This window comes from Prunus persica, chromosome G3 (genome assembly GCF_000346465.2).
Source record: "Prunus persica cultivar Lovell chromosome G3, Prunus_persica_NCBIv2, whole genome shotgun sequence".
Lineage (NCBI taxonomy): Eukaryota > Viridiplantae > Streptophyta > Magnoliopsida > Rosales > Rosaceae > Prunus > Prunus persica.
The window spans coordinates 16,123,222-16,145,518 of NC_034011.1; the positions used below are offsets into that span (position 1 = coordinate 16,123,222).

Below are 22,297 nucleotides of genomic sequence, written 5' to 3' on the forward strand. Positions count from 1 at the left end.
TTTGGTGGTCAACTTATCCACTTTGCTACACCTACACTATATTTTAATTCTTCTTCTATAGTATTTGTTATAGAAGATCATGACTTTCTTCTCTACTTTAAACTTATTTTTCAAATATATCTTTAGTATATAGCTTGACTACGTATGGGAAATTGAAACGAGAAAAATATGATGATACTTAGCAAGAGCTGTGGGATAATTTAGAAAACATGAACCAAAGTATTTTCTTTTATTTAATCAATGAGAGAGAGGAGAATTCGAATTTTGAACCGCTTAACATTGCAAAGAGAAATACCATTAAAATTAATGTTTGTTGTAAAGACTAAGCTAAGTTCCCAGCATATAAAATAAGTTCTTATTATTTTTGTTTTTACTGTTGTAGTTTCAGTTTTTGTTTATGTAAATGGTTACATATGTTTCATGGGAGAATTAAAAATTTTGTTTCTATTTTGTAATTAATTATGATTTTTTTTTTTTTTTTGGTGTTAAAAGTGATAGTATAAACTATCCTAAATTAATCTAATTTACATAGAAGTAACTCGAACTTGAGTGCAAAGCAGCGCGTTCACTACCCTAGTCAACTGACCTAACCCGTGTTCTGACTAGTTAAGGGGAGAAAAAGAACAACTAATGCTTCCTTACGTAATACACAGGGGCGGCCTTGGGGTGGTGCAAGTGGCGCTACCGCACAGGGCCCCCGCAAAAAAAATTCTTTATATTATATATATATATATTAATATTATATGAATCGTATATATAGTATAGCGTCTGGATATTTGCACAACAGCGTGTTCAGGGGAGTTGGATAGAGCGCATCTCTCTTTGGCAAAAGGGCCCGAGTTCGATGCTCCTTGAGGTCGTTCTACAAACAGAAAGCCTTTTACAAACAGGCAACGTGAAGCTTAACTTAACCACACCAAAGGAGGAATATATATATTTTCTGGTAAGTAATCATCATTGTTCATCAATTTCTCTTTGGTTCTTTTTTCAATCCTTTGACAATTTTTGTTATTCTTTCAATTTCAGGAATTTGAACACCAAAAAAAGAAAACCCTAATTCCTGAATTCATAAAGACCACTCAAAATCGAATAGTCATATTCAAATCTCAATTCAAATTCAGGTATGTATCTAAATTTCAATCTATTCTATATATTACATGACTTATTTTATTAAATTATTATCATGTTGATGATTGGTTGTATGAGAATATAGTTTGTAGAAATATTTATCTATTTCTTGCTGGGGTTTTCTTCCAGGTTATAGGGTTTTGGAATTTTTCTTTATAATCTAAACATGCCACCTACTAGAAAATACGTTTCTGGATATACAAAACGGCTTAGAAAATAAAAATCGAGGAATTGACTCAATCTCAAAGAGGAGCTCTTGACAGATTCATTGTTAGAGAATCACATGCTACAATTGATGAAAATATTTTCAATGAACAAGAACAAGATGATGTTGAGGAATTGCAAGATATTGAAAACAATATGGATGAATGTGTGGGTAATGCTGAGTAGAATGAGAATGATGACAATGAAAATGCTGATATTGATGATCATAATGAAGATGTTGAAGATGTAGACATAGAAAATCATAACAATGAGAACGTCACTGATTTATTCAATGAAGAACCAAGCCAGTCCATTCCATTGGATATTTATAATCCAAGAAATTGGGATAATATTGATCCCAAATTCCGTGACCTATTAGCGGAAAAAGGTCCTGTAAGAGATCTATTAATAGGAAAAGGTCCTAAAGATCATTTACATAGATGTTTCTCTTCAACATTTTACACTCGTTATTTGCCAAATGGAGAGCAATATGATAGAGATTGGCTAATGTATTCAAAGGATCTCAACAAAGTATTTTGTTTTTGTTGTAAGTTATTTAAAAAAGGGCCACAAAAAAGTCAGTTAGCAAATGAGGGATTTAAAGATTGGATACATCTTAGTGGCAGACTTAAACAGCATGAGACAAGTATTGAACATATCAATCATATGAGCACTTGGATTGATTTTCGTATTAGATTGCAGAAAAATAAAACAATTGATGGAGTTGTTCAAAACCGAATCAAGAAAGAGAAAGAGCATTAGAGGAATTTATTAAAAAGATTAATTTCAATTGTGAAATATCTTGGAAAATATAGTTTGGCTTTTCGTGGAAGTAATGAGAAGATCCATGATATAAACAATGGAAATTTTATGGGCCAAGTGGAAATGATTGCAGAGTGGGATCCAGTTATGAAGGAGCATGTTCGACGTATGGATGATAAAGAGACTCATTATCATTATCTTAGTCATAAGATTCAAAATGAATTGATACTTTTGTTAGCTTCTGAGCTCAAAAGTGCAATCATTAAAAAGATTGAAGAAGCTAAATATTTTTCTGTGATTCTTGATTGTACTCTAGATGCTAGCAACCAAGAACAAATGAGTTTGATGGTAAGATGTGTGGATGTCTCTACTAATCCAATAAAGGTTGAAGAATTCTTTTTGGAATTTTTGATTGTGAATGATACAATAGGACAAAGACTTTTGGAAGAGTTGCAAACGGTGTTGCAAAAACTTAAGCTTGATATTGATGATGTGAGAGGACAAGGCTATGACAATGGATCAAATATGAGTGGGAAATACCAAGGTGTCCAAAGAAAACTTTTGGATATAAATCCAAGAGCATTGTACACACCTTGTGGTTGTCATAGTCTTAATTTAACACTTTGCGATATTGCAAACTCTTGTGGAAAAGCAAAATATTTTTTTGGAATCATACAACGTATTTATACATTGTTTGCTAATTCTACAAAGTGGTGGAAGATATTGAAAGATAATGTTAAACACTTAACTCTGAAATCATTGTCAGTTACACGTTGGGAAAGTCGTATTGAAAGTGTAAGAGCAATAAGATTCCAAGCTGCTGATTTAAGAGAAGCTTTACTTCAGTTAGCAGAAAGTGACAGTGACTCCAAAATAACAAGTGAAGCTAATTCTTTGGCAACATATGAACTTGGAAATTTTGAGTTCTTATTGGGCATGGTTATTTGGTATGATATTAGGTGCTGTCAATGTAGTTAGCAAAAACTTACAATCTGAAGACATGCTTATTGATGTTGCTATTGATAAAGTGAAAGGGTTGATTACTTTTTTTGAAAAGTATAGAGAACATGGGTTTACAGAAGCTATGTGTACTGCTAAAGATATTGCTACTGATATGGGAATTGACCCAGTATTTCCTGAGAAGCGAAAAATTCGTAGAAAAAAATATTTTGATGAGAATACTTGTGAGCCATCCCAATCAGTTCCTAAATCAGCTGAAGAAAAGTTTAGAATTGATTATTTCTTGTATTTAGTGGATCAAGCTATTGGTTCTTTACGAAGAAGGTTTCAACAATATCAAGAGTATGAGAATATTTTTGGGTTTTTGTTTACTTCAGAGAAGTTAAATTCATTGGATGATTGCGATTTGAAGAATAGTTGCAGTCATCTGGAAAGCATTTTGAAAAATGACAAGTTTTCTGATGTCGATGGGGAGGATTTATTTGTTGAGTTGAAAGTTTTACGGGAGCTTTTACCAAAAGTAAATACCACAGCTACTGCAATATTAAATTTCTTGAAAAGATTAAATTGTTTTCCAAATGCATTCATTGCATATAGAATCCTATTGACTATTCCTGTTACTGTCGCATCTGCGGAAAGAAGTTTTTCAAAATTAAAATTGTTAAAATCATACTTGCGATCAACTATGTCGCAAGAAAGATTAAATGGACTAGCTTTGATTTCAACTGAAAGTGAACTTCTTGAAAAACTTGATTATGAACATTTGATTGATGAGTTCTCTTCTAAAAATTCAAGAAGATCAATTTTCAGACATTAGCATTGTACTAGCTGTGTTTTTTTTTTCTTCTGGGGTAAAAGCTCTCGTAATAATTTTAATTCTTCAAATAAGACAGCAAATACAATGTGAATGATTTTTGGATAATCAGGTATGTTTTTGTTGTTGCTTTTGTGTTTAATGCAATATAATCTAATTTGTTAATGACATTTGTGTGCAACTACTCTTTAATTTGTGATTGCCAATTTTTTTTTTTCTATTAAACACAGATTGCTTATTGGAGGCAGCAAGAGACTTTATAGGGGCACAAGGAGCTTATTTTTGTACAAAACATTTAACTTTATCAAATGGAAACATTTAAATTTTTATGAATTTGATTTCTGATTGTCATTGCATATTTATTGATGGTGAATTTTAGTTATTAAAAAAAATTGTTTATGACATTGAGTTATGGCAAATTTTTATAGTATTTTCATATTAGATTATGCGAGACCCCAATTTAAATTTCGCACAGGGCCCTCAAAATCTCAAGGACAGCCCTGGTAATACATGTAAAGAGTCAACTCCAAAAACTAGACAGCAACCAAGGCAGTCCTATAAAGATTGCCTTAAACCTATGTTTCATTCTCCTGGTCATCATACTAAATAGGCAATACACATACATGAAAAAAATTTCATATGAAATGCTGTAGTGAAGCAGCGGGGCCCATAAAAGCGGGGCCCATAAAGATTGCCTTAAACCTATAATAATTAGGATTCATATATACATGCAAATAACAAAATCTGTATCTAAGAGAAATGGCTCACATGGATACGTCTGGCCTTATAAGGGATCCACAAAAGTGTATCATCAGGGCAGGACAATGCTGAACTGATCAAAGTTGTCAAAACAGAAAATATTGCATTGTTGTGGCGAAACAATAATCTTTCTTCATGTAGTCGATATAATATAACCTTTCCATATTAACGTTTAGGGATCAGATTTTTGGTGTTCAAACTGCAAGTAATATGAGCTTCCATCACTAGATAATATATCATGGAAAGATGGTGTTGGTTTTGCGGTTGTGTTGGCATGAAATCTCACCCGATAAAGCTCGGTATACGACTCCAATACAGCACGGCATATATCTTTGAATCGCATTGTGCTACATTTCAGTCTTTGATTTTTTTTATTTTTTTTATTTCACTTCGGTTTGAAAACAAAGTGCGAAAGAAGATTCTCGAGGGATCTAACAACCGTACAAATCAAACTTAAATTTAAGTAACACTTCATCCCGGAACGGAACCGAATACAAGTATTTGTAAATGATGTCCTTTCTTTCTTGGCAAGAGTTTTGGGGCGGCCATGTTAACTTCACGGAAGATATGCTTTATAGAAACCCTGTTAAAAGATTGTACCAGTTGCCAAATATAGTCAACAAGTTGAATTTCTTTATTAAGGATTTGTATTAGAGTCTTGGAATCACATTTGATATCAAGATAATGTAAACGAAGCTTGGAAACCCATAAAAGTACTTGTTTTAAAAGCCAACGCCAACGCTTGCTCTACGGCATGCAAAACAAATGCATGAGCAAGAGGACTTGGGCCCATAAAAGCGGTTGTGAGTACACCATTTTTCATCTTCCGAGGTTCGATCAATCGGTCGGCAAAACAAAACAACCGGTAAAAAGACCGATTATCCACTGTATATCATGTACACAAGACAAAAAAAACAAAAAACAAAAACAAAACCAAAAAAGAGACTGGGTGTGTTTGGTAGGAAACTAAAAGACTTTAATATTATTAAGAAAATTCATTGGAACTCAACTGGAAAAGTCGGCTGGAACTGGAGCTTATTGAAGGGTAATATAAATATATATACATATATAAATAAAATAAAAATAGCTTAAGCTTCCCATGTGCCTCAAATCCTCCCTGCAAATCCCTCAATGAAGATGTAGCAGCAAGAAAACTAGTCCTTTCTGCAGCAGGGTTTCACGCAACACTTTATTCCCTCCACAAATAAATGGATGATCTGGTCCTTTATATGCCTCTGAGCTGAACCAAATCTTGATCTTGACCATGAAGAATAAAGTATATCTGCGTCTTGTGTGGAGAAACCATTATTGCTAAGGTCCAGTAATCGTAAATTCTTTGCCATATCAATGGCACTTGAAAGCCCTTGAATAAACTGACATCCAGAAGATGAGGAATTTCTTTGGCATGGTCTTGTGTGGTTGTCATCAAGTCCAGATGCAGCAGCTTTTACTTCATCATCTTCACTATCAGCAACTTCAAGCCCATCTAAGTTGGTGTTCGCATTGCATGACCCCAGTTGAGCAGAGTTCTGTCTATCAAGATTGGCATTATCAGCTAGATTCAACTCTTCGAGAAAACCATTACCTGCTTAAAACATCAAACCAACAAATTGTAAGGTCATTTCTAGGGAGGGACTGATATTTAGAACGGAAGTGGGCTTAGTGGTGTGAACCTGATAATGCCTGCATTATTCGAAGAACTCCAGCAGTCCCAAGCTGGCACTTTTGAAGGACCAAAAGTTTCAGACAACATTGAGAATTCAAAAGCATTGATGATAATGCAAGGCTACCCTGTGTTCATGGTTGGATCAGGTCAGTATAGCAAAAGTCTGAAATTAAAATAATTAGAATAGCATGGACTACCATTTTTGTTTTCAATAAGGTCAGAAACTCTCTCACAGCACTTAGATTAGCTAAAAGACAAATGACAGCATCCTATTGAGAGAAGGGAACATTGAATGGTAATCAGGATTTTCTGACTGATAGATTATGTTATCATTGAATATTCAAATTTTGAAGACATAGCCATATATATAGTCATTACATTCACATTTAACTGAACACCATGTCAAATTCCATCTGGAATTTACTGGTGGTACTAAAAGACAAAGGTAGACCACCAGAGACTTCAAGGGCTGCAAGCAACCACAAAGTGTACAGAAGATGCAAGTATGCAGATATGAACAAATCTGTTCTAAATTACATCAGATATGTACAATCACAAACAGATCCCTCAACTTGCTAGTTCAACCCTGTGAATGGAACTTCAGTAATTATTGCAGGGTTCCATATACCGTTCCCGGCATATCAAAGGGGAGAAAAAGGAATGTAGTTTAGAACTATCAAGATAGATGATTACAGGGAAAAGTGGAAAGGAAACTGCTCTGAAGGTAAAGATGTCCCATCTATGAATGATATTAGATAAAGCCGATTAGAAGGATTTGGCCATGTATGATGAAACTCAATGAATACATGGTGAGGAATGCATTTCATGCCAAAAGTGACACAAGCAAAGTGGAAGGACCAAGCAAATGTATAGATGGTGCCATTAGCCAACAATGTATTAAAAACGAGCGATAGTCTAAACTACAAGGGAAGGGGGATTTCTCACACACAAACTACCAAGGTGCCATGGAGGTTTGAACCTGACACCACTGGGCTAGGAGAGGGTTAATGACAAAATAATCTCATTGAGGTTCAACTAAACAACCTCAGGAATATCAGGGCTACATATTTACATGTAATTTTAAATTTGAACGATTTAGATCAGTTTTAGACTGAGACAAGTTAAATACAAACATCTTATAGACTCAAACTGTTTGGTATTCAAGCTGTAAAACAGAGTCATCTTTTACTGTTATTGATTAAGATGGTCATCTCTTATACTCATCATACTACTGCCATTTTCAGACATCGTAGCTGGCAGAAAGAGCTTAATGGTATAGCATTGCAAAAAGACAAGCATAACAAGTTTAACTATTAGCAAAATCCCGAGTTAAAAGAACAAACCTCCTGCATAATAGGATTTCCGGAAAGGTTCAGCTCAAGAATGCCACAAATCATAGAAGAAACAGTGCTTAGTTTGAGAACATAATTAGATGTCACACCACAATATGATAAGTCAAATTTTAGAAACTCTGCAGTTCCATTGAACAATGACTCAGTTAATCTTAACGCCCCATCCTGCAAAACAATAAATAAATAAATAATTGAAAGAAAAGAACAGGAGAATATGACTAGTGAATTAAGTCCAACAACAGTAAGTTATGAAAAATGAGAGCACTCACAATTCCAATACCAGTTTCTCCAAGACTTAATACTGAGAAGGGCAAGGTTGCAGCAAGCTGGCAAAGGCTATCAACTACAGACTTGCTTAGCTTCAAACCATTCAGATTTAATTTTGAAAATCTACATTAGAAAAAGTAATTTGTATATTTAGACCAGTCAGTGGATATCTGTTACCTATGCTTTCAAAAGGAAAGAGTGACTACTTAATTCAATCTAAACCTTTTCAGAGTGCCAAGCTTGGAAAGTAAATCAGTGATGGTACTTCCAGAAATTGGGTTGTTATGTCCTGTGGAAGGAGAGGAATTGAGAAAACGTATTAAATGAAAATAAAGAGTCCAGGGAATAATACTGATTGCCAATACAATAAGTCAAGCGTACCTATACAAAGTTGCTCGAGCACAGAAGAAGCATTCAATGCATCAGAAACCTTCTGAATTGTTCTAGATGTGATAGAACACCGCTCTATACTCAAGCTGCAAAGAGCTACAAGTGAATACCACATAAGTAGAGTAGAAACATGGAGACGTTTAAGCCTTATTTTGAACAAATTGTGTTAAAAGAATTAAATTTAGCAAGAAGCACATATGCTACTAATAATAGATACGAAACAGCAACCAAAATTCTAAATAGTTGAGCTTCAAGGAAAGCACTTTACCCTTGCAATTTTCCAAGATAGTTGAAAGGTAAGAGGCACATGCATCAGTGAGACGGTTTCCTGAGATATTGAGCACTTCCAATCGAGAAAATAGCAAAGGGCATTCACAAATCTACAGATTGACACACTAATGGTTATATACTTATAGTGAGCTTATTATACATACAGAAAGGCCCTACTGTTGCCCTGCAAACAACAAATTTAATATGCTACTCATGACTACAATTTATCATCATTAAATATAAAACTACAAAATCCATGTTCACAAATACCTTGATATCGTGAGAATTATCTTCTTTTTTTCTTCTAAATTTTCAATCAATAGAGACAATAGGAAAGATAATGGGGGTTAGCATGCCCCTCTCTAGTTCCTCAAATTACATAGGCTGGACTTGAACAAGTACCTCCTCCTCTGGAAAGTTCAGACATGAAAGAACCAGTAGGCTACTAAAACTGATGGCCTCAACATCAAACTGGCATCTTGAAATACTTACAGTTACATGGCTCCTTCACATGCACCAAATATGTGTGCAATTTTTATTAATCTTACGGGTTTCTTCGTCAATTGTCCCAGATAACTAGTAATTAGATAGAATATTACGTAGAAAGGGTTTATTTGAAAAAGTGGGCACTGACTTGGAAAATTTTAAAATGCCAAAAATAATAGTTCATATGTACAACTTTTAATTAAGAAACTTTAAAGAAAGAGTGGGACACCCTAGAAGTGGTTCTAGCTTTCTCAATATGATAGAGGAAGTTTCAGTCATTAACTAGTTCCAGAGAAATTTATTGGTTTACCATTTTTCACAACTTAGGATGTAGGGTAATAATTTACATTCTAATACTCCTTCTACATGTCTGCCTCTCCCTACCAAAAGGAATTTAGGAGTTTAGGAGGTTATCATTACAAAGAGATGAACTCAAGATCTCCTGCTTTGATACCATTAATCTAAAAAACATAACACTGTAAATTTCCTATGTTCTAACATTTACCGTGAGGTCTAGTAGTACTATTGTTGTTCAGGCCAAAAAAGAAAAGGTAATACTTTTGTTCCACCTCACAGGATATTAGAAATGCAAAGTCAAGTTTAACCCACTTATCTCCATTAATGCACAATAAATCCTTGTAGCATCAAACAAAAGCGAGAGAACCCTACTTGGGAAAAACATGTAGGGTAAATCTTCCAAAAAAACTCAACTTAAGCTTTAACATGAAAATTCTTGCTAAGTTGGTTACAAACCTGAAACAAAGAAGTTGGACCAAATAGGTTGCTGTGCAAATCCAACGTTAACCCACCATAATTTTGGCCTGATGATGTGAGAACATGCTGCAGTTTCTCCATTGTACCATTTCCTGGGTAATACCGAGCCAATAAACAGTTAACACTACCCAAAATTTCCTGGACTAATTTTTTATATAGGCAAGAACTAAAGAGGGTTCAGTCTAGTAGTAGCATATCAAAGAGAAAGGCTAACACACTTTCTAGTCCAGAAGCAACACTTGAAAATGTCAATAAAAAATTACCTAACAAATTGTGAGAAAGGTCCAGCATTGCAAATGTTTTGTGGGCATACAGGGCATTCAACAATGGAGCTATTGATAAATCTTGCAATTCACATTCAGACACAGTAACTTCATCATCTGAAAACTGGTAGACAAAAAAAGAACCAAAATCAGAAGATATATTCAAGCCTCAATGAGAGAATATGTTATAATCATCCTACAATAGGTTGTGGAATACAGAACAAAGATGTCCTCCCTAGATTGCCTCCAGTCTTACCTCCAGATCATACAGTTTCTTAAGCAATTTCATATTAGGTGTCTCAGATAACTTGTAGCAGCAATCAGTGTACAGTTTTATCAAACGCTTTTGGACCCATCCTGTGCAACATGCAAAGTTGGATTTTAACAAAAAGGAAGAAAAAGAAATTGGATATAATCCATTTAATAAGAATCTTATGTTATTGCTAGCAGAAAGTTGAAGGGGAAATATAAAGGAAAACCAACTACATTGAAGTGATTAACAAGAGAAGCCCGTCAGCTCCATTTGTGGGCTGACTAAAAAATACTCAGTAATCTACATCATCATATGTATGCTCAACAATATAAGGCTACCAAGAGTTCAGAAATCTACCTCAGCTCCAAATACTTGTATTGGACGAATTCTCTTTACATCCAACATCAGTTTGAAAAGTTTCCAGAGACAAAGAGATTAAGAAAAGACTTTAAATTAAAGCATCTGATTTCTTCAGTATTTTAAACAGATCATATTGACCTCCTCGAAGCAGTAATTTCCCAATATGACAAATCCCATCAAGCAGATTATTAAACTTTTCTGTTAATTTAGTTATAGTTACACAAGGTCTTCACAGCAACTATTGCAATTGGGAAGACAGTTTTCTTCAGAACTGTTTATGATGAATCAATCATATATACCTTTTAAGATTGACTATTCAAACACTAAAAAATTCTCACGGAGCTAACCATCTACAACAGATGCAAGCAAGGCAACTTGTAATAGTTGGAGCATCCAATTCAAAACCAAATGGCAAGGGGAAGAGAGGCCCAAAATTTTATGTATTGAGATGCAAGGCTTAGAGGATTTGATGGGGGATTTGTATAACCTCAGAACGTAACCTCATGTGTGGCCAGACCTAAGCCAAACACATGAGGTGGAGCATGTGTGGGCATATTGGACTTAGCAGATAAATTATCTGCGTTAATGCCATGTTAAAGTTAGAGGATCCCATACCCAAGACTAATTGACAAAATCGGTGGAAACAGCACCAAAAAGTACTTTAACTTCTCTCTTTTTTGTTAGTAAAAAGTCCTCATACTCTACAAATTACTTGTTAGGAAGATATATTTAATCAAAATATAAAATATAACATCTCAACAAAATCCACCCAACCCCACAAGAAAATCCCAGGAAAAGAAAATCAACCAGATATATTTATGAACATAATTCAAAATAAGGATTAGTTTGTTGATAACAATTACAAATAGTTGTTAACAGGTTTTTATAAATCATATAAATAAAGATGAGGACATATGAAATAAGCTTCAAACTGTTGAAACACATACCATCAATGAAAGCTTCAACCAAGACTTTCCCCATATCCTGCTTAAGCTTTTGAAATGTTTCCACGGATTGTATGACACTTTCACCACATTTTATATTCTGTATTATTGGAAGTAGCCCTAACAATGCACAATCCAAGTGTTAGTATGATCACAAGTTGTTTTGGAGGAAACAGATACTTTAACACTAGATAGATAGATAGATTGATGTACATATATATTTATATATCAATCTAAACCCAATGGTACCAAAACGCTTAAGGATGCAATCTAGAGAAGTTTTGGAATTTACATGAGCATCGTTTTAGACACATGCAATCAACTGAAGTAGCACAGAGGTAAGCTTAGCAATGTGTGAGCCACTTGGCCAGAATTTGTGATGCATGACTGAGACTGTGCCCTACTCTTTAATTGTGAAATCATCATCTTTAGCACGATTATTTCAACAAGGTTACTATAGTTCCCCCATATGTGCCACAATATCTATGCCATCCTGCAAACTTATTTCAAACACACTAGTGTTCATATATATGCCCATCCACCTAGTTTTCATCTTGGAGGATAGGGAAAATGTTGAAAGGACCATTCCAATGTTTTCTTACTTTCTGTTAAAGAATATAAAAAATAACAAAATCTTTGTATGCAATAACATCTTGATTGCAACTATTAATTGAACCCAGTCTGTTCTGCAGCAGTGAATCACTTATAAGTTATATGTCAAGGTTTTAGTGCCACAACTATCAGCAACTTCAAACATACTAAATTCAATGAATGCCTACCTTCTGATCTTCTTTCCATTGGAAGTCGCAAGTAGTATAAGCACGCCAGTTCAACCTTGACAGACTCAATGCTTAACTTATCAGAATCCATAAATGAGCCATTATCCAAACGTATTAGGTCTTTGTCAATCTTGACTGTAATGCATTGCTGCAATTACAAAAGACCACAATTTAGTAAATATTAAAACTGTAAAAGTGACAACAGCACAGTGCAGAGTCATATGCAACCAGATAGAACCATCTGCCTACAAGTAAATTGGCTAGCACTCACATTGTTTTCATCATCAGAGGTAAGAAAAATAAGATGGGCACCGTGATTCTTATTAACTAGATTTTCAGGGAAAATGATATCACATTTAGAGCCACTAGCAGCAATGGAACCTTCTTCGGAGCTTGAAGCTCTAAAACCTCTGCCATTTTGAGTGACCACATTAAGAGTCCTGGATTTGCATGAACTAGAGCTTTGTTCGATATTAACAGGATTGCAAGACCTTGTGGTACGATTTGAGGTATAGGCTGAGACATCCTGCAAAACCCAAAGGGTTAAGCACTTAAAAACCAACTACAACACAAGGGTGAGATTATTCATCACAATCGATCCAAGACGAGCCCCTACCTGAAATTTACGAGCAGGGCTGGCTGTATTTCTTTTAATCTTCACTGCAACCAGACAAGAAAAACATTAGATTTTATGGCTCTTCACTGTGGTTAAAATATGTAGATCAAATTAGTCAATGGTTAAGACTTACATTCATCAGATGTAGCAACATCTTCTAATGGGAGTTTCTTAGACCAGCTTTTTGAGCATTGTACCTCATCATACATTTCATCTTCATCATCAGAAAGGACTAAACGAACACGTTTACGGCCAACGACTGTCTGCTCATTGGTGTTTGGTTCAGACAAACTTTTTTGTGAAACATTTGTCTCAGTTGTAATATTTTGTTTTCCTAAATGAGCGGATTTCACCTTGGGTAAAGCTTTGGTCGAAGAGATAAGAGAAATTATAGGTTCCTCATCGTTTAACTCTTCCACACTGGCTAAAGATTGTGATTTGCTAGAATTGCATTTTCTTATCTCTGATGAACCACATACATTGCACATATTATCTGACAGATGACCACTCCCTTCTGTATCAGATTCAGAGCAGTGATCCTCTGCCACATTTTTTGTTTGAAGATCTTTATATTTTGATTGCTTCAATTTGTCGATTCGATGCTGCAATCTCCTACACAGAGGTATCCACCTTTTAAAATAACTTATTGAAAATTTTATAAAAATAATGATACAACCTATTATTAACCGTTTGGTCATTACTTTCCATTGCATCGAGAGCGGTGGGGGACTTGCAGGAATTACCTGGCCTCTTCAACATTGTCAAATCTTATCATGTGGCTGTAGTGCATATTCTCTAGCGCCATAAGTTGTACAGAAGGAAGGTTCGCCTCAACCGCAAGCCTGCAAAGACAATACAGTATGAATTCAACATAACCCTTGAAATCAAGAAAATTTATTTTTGGGTCAGAAAAGAAAGTTTATGCATTTATAGGCAAATCAATTGACTATATTCTAGGGTATCTTTTGAGTTAGAATAGTTACTAATAGCTCTTTTGAGGAAAACAAACACAACTCTATCCAAAATATGGGGTTGGCTACATGAATCTTTCACAAGTCCTCAAAATGAATCTCCATACAGACGGAATTAAAGCCATAATCTACGTAATATATATATCCTCTCTCAAGACTAAATTTAGATTCATTTTCTTTTGTATTTCAGATGAACAAAATGATTATTAAATATCTGAACATCATAGCAACATTTCAAAAACAATGTGAATTGCAATGATGATGTTAATAAATAAAAGCAGCAGTTTTAACAAATGGATAGAGGAAAAATGAATAGAAATAAAATGGGCATCAAACTATGCACTATCTTTAATTCTCTTTATGATAAATTTACTCAATGTGAAAATATAGTGCCTAGGAATGCAGTTCTTAACTCTCACACTCTTGCATTGACTCTATTGTGCATGTGAAAACCAAGTTGGTTCTGGTTTGGAAGCTACTACAGATGTACAGTTCAAAAAAAGTTGATTCTAGAAAATAATTAGGACAATTGATGTATTGGTGTTCTATTTAAACACCTATGTACTGTATTCATGATTTATGAAAGATGATCTTCATCTTATTCTCAAGATTTATTTTTCACATGTTGAATATAAATACTCTCCGCACCCTACAACAAAAACTACAACTCCTTTTTCATGTGAACTCACAGTTTGTATAATTTGTTATAACAACTGAAAACTATGCGATGCCAAAGAAAAATAAATAAACAGCATATTAAAGCTATGTGAGCCACATGCTCACAGATATTTTTGATATCAAATGTTTGTATTTCACAATTTTATATGCAATCATCCAGGACGATTTTTGTGCTCAGCATGAATGCAGACACCTTAGAGAATCCATGGTGATTAAAAAGCTTCTTTATGATCTTTGAATTCCAAAAAGAAATGTCCACTAGAAAAAAACATACCTGTAACTCTCTTCAAATGCATCTAGTGCTCCTTCCCAATTATTATCACTGTCCAAAACATCACCTACATTAATTTTTGTTAATGCTTGCCCCTACGCATTAACAATTCTGAGTCAGCATCTATCAAACAACAGAAGTACAGTACAACCATTAACACAATCAATATACATTAATGAAATCCCAATGTTGCCCAGCAGGACCACCTCGATCTCTAGTTAGATGATATAGCATGCATCAAGCTTACCAAAGTCTACTAACAATTAATTTAAGCATGTTTTATGTCCAAGTTACTTCTCTGTCAAGGACACTAAATTACACATCATACTGTATAATGTTATAGAAAAAAGGCCAACTACACCAACTTACCTCCAAATTACCAATTGACTTGTATATTTCCCAACTCTTCATGTACCACTTAAGGGCTTTCTTGAACTTTCTTAGCTTCTGGTATGATTCTCCAATAACCAAAAGAGAATCACTCAGCTTTTCTTGGTCACAAAGCTCACTCGCTATTATCTTCTTCCTTTTCGCAAATTCAAGGAGCTGAAATATGAAATTTTTCAAAAATGACAGGAAAAGTTTTTAATAGCATAACAAGAATAACAGAAAAATAAGAGACTAACTCAACAAGATGGAGCGTTGTTCCTTATGAAGAGAAACATACATTTTAAAAAAAGTTAGAAAGGCAGACAAAACACATTGAGCCAAGTATGTACCTTCAGCCAGGCAAAGATTGTCCTTGATTTCTCGATGAGGCAATCAAGAGAAGCATTTTGCTGCAGCAGACACTTCCTCTCACGCGGTGTGCCTCTTGTAATGGCCATGTCTCTTGTTAGTTTTTTGAGATTCTGCTCTTCTTTCTTCAGCCCATCCATTACTTTAATGGCTTCATTTACAATTTCAATATTTTGATCAATTTGCCTGAGTAAAGCATCCTCATCTTCCATTGATTTTGCCAGTTCACGTGCTTTTTGGTAGCAAAGGAGTGCTTCCTCATACTTCTGAATACGGTAATGCAATTCACCAAGATTGATGTAGCCCTTTGCCTCCCCTTGGCAATGGCCAATTCTTTTACATATCATAATGTCCTTCTCAATGTGTTCCCGAGCATTATCCCACATCCTTAGCTCCATGTAAACATTTCCAAGGTTGTGATGGAGCCTGCTGCGCCCATCATCGTCTGCCATTACCTCTTCTTCGTCGCAAATCTCCAATCCTTTAGTTAAGATTTTTCGAGCCTCTTCCAGATTATCAAGGTCAAACTCAAGCATTCCTATATTGTTATGCGCATCAATATATTCCTTGAGGAAAGAACAATTCTTAGTAGGTGGATTCTCCTTGATAATCTGTGCAAGCTTCATAGCAGACTTGAAATACTTTTTGGCATTCTGAACCGAATAATGGTCATCATCAGACCTTAAAAACATTTCATGGTAGGTACGACCTAGTTGTGTGTTGGCCCTTTGCTGCTCAATGAGATTATTGGCATCCTCAGCGAGCTCTAAATGTTTTTTCTGCAACAGAGACAGCAGGTAAAGACTCAATTTTGGTTCTCAAAAGTAGCACTCATACATCCAAAACTATATGATTTCTCGATAAATCTCTCTACAGAATAAGAGATGTCAAATAATTTATTCACCTAATATTAAGGCTACCGAAAGGTAGAACCAGTTGATATCTCAATGGGTGTTTGCTAAAACTTTGCAACGGACTAGAAACTTGAAAGTAGTCAATGTAGGGATTAACCTGGCCTTTTATTTAATGTGATCAATTCAAGAATTCAAACAATTGAATGTGCGCCCAACATATTAAGCCCTACTTACTCAAAGTTCTTCACCCGCTTCACTTTCAGGCACATTCTCAACAACCAAACAGATGCTGAAGTTCAAGTCTACTACTTCCTTTACAGATCCCACAGAAAACAAAACCCCTCCACTCAGCTCAACCCTTCTTATTAATATAATAAGTTGGTTATAATCTCACCCAAATCCCTCGTTTTGTTTTCATTTTCCCCAAATTTCTCAGCAATCAAGCAATCAAACAATCACAACTAACCAACTTCCAATATTTGATATTCTTAAACCCGAAAAATAAAAACATAGAAATCCGACAAAAAATTCATAAAAAAACATTTAAACGAAACAAACCCAAATCGACAAAATACCTGATACAGAAGAGCATCTTTGTAAAACTCAAGGCGAAGATAGAGCTCACCGAGTGACTGGCAAGTGGGTAGGCAATGTTTTTGGGGCAAGTACTTGATGGAGACGTCGTAGTCGATACGCAGCCACTTGAGGGCCTCCACGTATTCCCCTTTCTTCTTCAACATGTCACCGATCACATTCGCCCACCGAGCCTCCTCCTCGTGGTTCCCCGTAGCCTTAGCGTTTCGATACGACTTCTTGGCCGCGCTCAGCTGCGCTTCCTCCCGAGCCATTTCTCTCTCTCACTCTCCAAATTGTCTGAGATTCAGAGATCGGAGTGCATTTGAGGTTTCTGGGGTTTGGGAAGGGCTTTTGGAATTGGAAATTTGGAGGTTGAGGCTCAACTCCCGCCAAAACGTCTTCTGTGTGGGGCGGGCAGCTTGTTAGGGCAAGCCCAACCATAGTCCCTAATGGGCTCTTAAAATGGTGGATAGTGACCCATTTAGAGTTTCCATTTTTTAAGAAGTAATTTTGTTTATATGCAATTTTTTTTTTGTTACTTTATTTAATTTTAGGGAAATAGCGCAAAATACCACCCTTTTCATAATTTTTTGTCAAAATACCACCCCTTCCCAATTTTTTTTACAACTATCACTTATAAATATATAATTATTGTCCACTTATTGCTAATTTTTCACATGTTCAAAAATTTTGTTCTCTCTTAGCTCACTCAGCTCTCTCTCTCTCTCTGGCACAACTCTCTTTCTCTTTGGTATCTGTCTATCGCAGCTCTCTGTGTCTGTCTTGGCTCTCTCTCTCTCTCTAGCCCAACTCTCTGTCTCTCTCTTTGCTCTCTTTCTCTAGTGCAACTCTTTCTCTCTCTAGCTTCGTTCTATCTCTTTCTCCCCCTATTCGCTCTCTTGCTCTCTGTTTGGAATCGCGAACCCCTCCCTTGACCCCATATGTTAGGTATGTCTTCTGAATAACTGCTTGCAACCTTGAAGCTCTAGTGGATTGCCGACCTCGAAAAGGTAGTGTTGATGGTTATTTTCGTAATATCAATAGGATTATGTGAAATGAGTTATATTTTGATTGTTTGGGTTTGTGTTAAATTCGTTTTGGCTTTAGTTACTTTGGGTTAAGTTTTGTTGAATATTCATGCTCATTCATCTGGGTTTGTACCAATTGCATTTATATTGGTCTGGATATGTGAATCTTGAAACTTGGGATTTTCCATTTGATGTAGTAGATTTGTATAGTGTGATTCTGATGTGTTAGTGGTGTACTGCTGTTGTGTTCCTGCTATTTTACTGTCGTATTACTGTTATATTGCTATTATATTACCATTATATTGCTGTTATATTGCCATTGTATTGTTTGTTATTGTGGTTATATTGTGTTAATGAAATGTTATTTTGTCATGGTCAGAAATGGAGACAATTGTTATTCTTGTGTGCTACAATGAAAAATAGGTCACCTCGAAGAAGATGTGCAAATACGAAGGGGGTGACTCAAAAGGCTTAATAGTTCCACGGACCATCAAATTTGCTAAACTGTTGGACCGTGTGTATCAGATTGGTAATACAAACAACAGGAAAGACAAGGTTTGCTTAAAGTTCTCAGTTTTGGTGGCCTCGAATGAGTGGAAGCACATAAAGATTGAGGACGATGATGATGTCAATTTTTTTTATGAAGTACAATTCTGAGGTAACACCTTCAAAACTAGCTCCCTTACTCGTGAGTATAGAAGATAAAGGACTGAAAAATGATGTAGTTGATAGTACGCATATCACGACAGATAGTAGTCAGATGGGTAGTTCTTCAGTTGCCATTGTTGAAAGCAATGAAGTAACTTGGAATAATACAAATGTCACTGATGTGGGAGGTGAAGTAGGGACAGATTTTATGGATATGATTGATTTTAGCGAGGTGGAGGAGATGCATGGTGGTGATAATGGTACTGAAAGAAATGAAGTGTCAATGTACTCTACCCCTCCTATTTTGGACTGCTTGAACACATTTGCCCAATTGCCAGTAATGCATTTAGGAGGAGAATCTGAACCCACTCGTGAACATTATTGGAGTCAAATGGGTGAACAGAACCGGTACAAAGAAGTCGGTGTAAATGATGGAGAAGCATATTTGGACAACGGGTTTTCGCGAAGTGATTGGAATCCGAAAATTACAGTTGGGCAAATTTTCTCTAGTACAAAAGCATTGTTGACGGAGTTACGGTTGACGGCATTAAGAGGCCACTTTGAATTTAAGGTGCAATTCTCTTGCACTAAGAGTTGCTTGTCGTTTGTTGTCAACATCCATGCCCATGGCGGGTCCGAGCATCGAGAATTGGAGAATACAGCTTCATGATTGTGAGATGTACAACTGTCCATGAATGTGATTTGAGGTTCGTAAGTGACGAGCATCGTCAAGCAACCGTAGCACTTGTGGCTTCATTTAAAAGGAAGTTTAAGGATTCTGGGATAATATACACACCAAATGACATTATGAGAGATGTGAAACACAACTTTGGTTTCACCATCCATTATTCGAAAGCTTGGAAAGCAAGGGAGTTAGCTCTATTGTCCATTAGAGGATCAACAGAGGAGGCATATTATATCCTTCCAGCTTATTGCTATGAATTGGAGCGTATGAATCCCGGCACAAAAACACACATCCAAACTGATGAGAACAATCACTTTGTATATTTATTTATGGCGGTTGGCGCATGTATTAGAGGGTTTCATTCTTCCATGCGCCCAGTGATAGCCGTGGATGCCACTCATTTAAAATCCAAGTACAAGGGTGTTATGTTTGTAGAAAATGCATTCGATGGTAATCGAAATATATTTCCTCTTGCTTTTGGGATCGGGGATTTGAAGACAGATGCATCATGGCATTGGTTTTTCACTAAACTTCATGAAGCCATTAGTGAGTGTCCCAATCTTGTTATTATATCTGATCGCAATGTTAGCATAGAAAATGTGTGGAACAAAGTTTTTCCAACTGCGCAACATGGCATATGCTTTTATCATATGAAGGGGAACATGAAAGGCACTTGTAAGTTGAAAAAACGTGATCAAATACTTATGCACTTTGAGCAGGTTGCGAAATCTTATTCCATTGCTGAATTTGATTGTCATTTTCGCAAGATCAAGCGAAAGGAACATGTTGCTCAATATCTTGAAGAGCCAGGGTTATATAAGTGGTCTAGAGCTCACATGGATGGACGCCGCTACAATGTAATGACAACAAATATTGCGGAGTCAATCAACTTAGTCCTTATGTTTGCAAGGATGCACTGCCACTGGTTCATTTGATAGGGGAAATTATTAATCTCCTTGTGAAATGGTTCACCGAACGTCATGAGTTGGCTTTGAATTGCACAACAACATTGTGCCCCAATTTTGGAGAGAAGAAGTTGAGGAATAGGTTGGAGGATGCTGCAAGGATGAATGTCGTTAAAGTAAATTACACACAGTTTAATGTTTTGGACGGTGATATGGACGGCCTCGTAGATATTACGAACAACAGTTGTAGAAAGTTTAAGCTTGAGCAGCTACCTTGCAAGCATGTAGTTACAATTTGCCGCTTCTTGAAAGTAAATGTATACTCGAAGGCTTCTCGGTATTACAGTCAGAAAACCTGGATGGATGCTTATTCGGATAGCATCTACCCGGTACAGCCTCACGGAATGTAGGATATTCTTGAAGATGTTCAAAGTCGAGTTGTGCTGCCTCCCATGACAAGGGTCATGCCAGGCAGACGAAAGAATATAAGAATTCCCTCTCAAAGAGAGGGCACCATTACAAAAAAAAGTGCTCAAGGTACGGTTTCGCAGGCCACAATAAAAACACCTGTAAAAACAATATTTCATTGCGCAATGTATCTTAGACAATATCATATGTGTTGCTTTGGTAGGTCATGTAAATTTTACTTTTATTTGTGGTGGGTTTCATGTTATGTTGAATGGGAATTCTTTTAAATTTGCATAATTTGGGTTGCATTGCTAAACAGCATGCTGTATTGCTTCCAGATTGCTATTATATTGTACTGTTATTGTACTGTTATTGCCATTGAAATGTAAATTGTGAGTGCAAAATTAAAGGGCCTGTAATGTAATTCGAAATTGATCCGAAATATTAAAGTTCTTAAAATTCCTTTATTACACAGTTACCGTGATACCCCGACTATACCTTTTCTGATTACAAATTCGGCCGATGCATGGGCCAGATGTGGGGCAAATACAAGGTGAAATGTCCTATGTGTTTGACTACATATGGTCAACAGATCGCGATATTATCTATCATATCGATACTATCGCGATATGAACTTTAAAAAAAAATAATTATTCACTTCAAGTCACACACACAGAGGATGAAACCCTTCCCCTCTTCCAGGTTCTGAGCTACTTAACCACAACGGCAGTCATCGGTTTATGATTAGTGCCTATGGACTCTGGTATTTATAAGTCTTCCAACCTGTTTTGCAAAATAAAAATTAATTACTTAGTGTTCTATATTGTTGCTCAAATAATTCATTACTTAATGTCATGAATTTCTTCCCTATTTAATCCATTTCATGTTATTGCTTATTTAATTCGAAGGTTCATTATAAGTACTGAAATTACTAACTTTCCCTTCAAATTGTTGCTTCATTACTTAAATGTCGATAATCCTTTTATTTATTTCATATTTAATTGTTCCGTTCGTAACTTTGTATTTGTTCTTAGTACAAATTTGCATTTATTTATAGTGTCCGTGGTTTGCATCCAATTGTTATTGGAATCAATATATTTCTGATATTTCCATGGATATTTTCGTGCTTCAGAACCACCGATCTTTCCAAAACCCTCCATAATTACGACATTTGCTACAGTACAACTTTACCATTACTCAGATGTAGAGGTTATATTTTATGGTGCCAATCAATAAAGCAGCAATAAAACCACAATATAAGTACATTACGATTCCAATATGCTGCAATAAAACTACAATATAACCACAGTATAAATACTTAACGCTTTCAATATGAGGGTAATAAACGTACAATAAGCACACATCCACTTCACAGCACTTCAAATATGTACAAACTTACTAATTTGCCACTCAACGGTGAGAATAAGAGGAAGGCGTAAACAAGGCATCACATTCATACAAAAGCCATTCCGTGTCCACAAAATGTTT

At 35.7% G+C, this 22,297-nt stretch overlaps 3 protein-coding genes across 4 annotated transcripts; 2 read left to right on the forward strand and 1 right to left on the reverse strand.

Annotated features, from left to right (window-relative positions):
• LOC109948089 lies at nucleotides 845-3,871 on the forward strand. Its single transcript, XM_020560005.1, has 7 exons — nucleotides 845-943; nucleotides 1,519-1,841; nucleotides 1,953-2,087; nucleotides 2,163-2,331; nucleotides 2,545-2,773; nucleotides 2,861-2,956; nucleotides 3,054-3,871. The coding sequence occupies exons 1-7, from the start codon at nucleotides 845-847 to the stop codon at nucleotides 3,869-3,871; spliced, it is 1,869 nt and encodes a 622-aa protein (XP_020415594.1).
• Nucleotides 5,479-17,783, reverse strand: LOC18784109 (protein TONSOKU). Of its 2 annotated transcripts, XM_020561018.1 has the most exons (21): nucleotides 17,135-17,783; nucleotides 15,687-16,484; nucleotides 15,337-15,513; nucleotides 14,971-15,062; nucleotides 13,791-13,889; nucleotides 13,401-13,659; nucleotides 13,181-13,310; nucleotides 13,048-13,091; nucleotides 12,703-12,957; nucleotides 12,432-12,579; nucleotides 11,656-11,772; nucleotides 10,352-10,452; nucleotides 10,096-10,219; nucleotides 9,812-9,924; nucleotides 8,571-8,682; nucleotides 8,294-8,398; nucleotides 8,135-8,201; nucleotides 7,915-8,035; nucleotides 7,637-7,810; nucleotides 6,301-6,418; nucleotides 5,719-6,212 (listed from the first exon to the last, which is right to left on the reverse strand). In XM_020561018.1, exons 1-21 carry the CDS (start codon nucleotides 17,405-17,407, stop codon nucleotides 5,782-5,784), a joined length of 3,858 nt encoding a protein of 1,285 aa, XP_020416607.1. In that variant the 5' UTR covers nucleotides 17,408-17,783; the 3' UTR covers nucleotides 5,719-5,781. The 2 variants fall into 2 exon arrangements, with proteins under 2 accessions (XP_020416606.1, XP_020416607.1); XM_020561017.1 differs by having other exon boundaries at nucleotides 5,479-6,212; nucleotides 13,181-13,659.
• Nucleotides 19,478-20,811, forward strand: LOC109948090. The gene is made up of 3 exons (XM_020560006.1): nucleotides 19,478-20,080; nucleotides 20,216-20,353; nucleotides 20,407-20,811. The coding sequence occupies exons 1-3, from the start codon at nucleotides 19,478-19,480 to the stop codon at nucleotides 20,809-20,811; spliced, it is 1,146 nt and encodes a 381-aa protein (XP_020415595.1).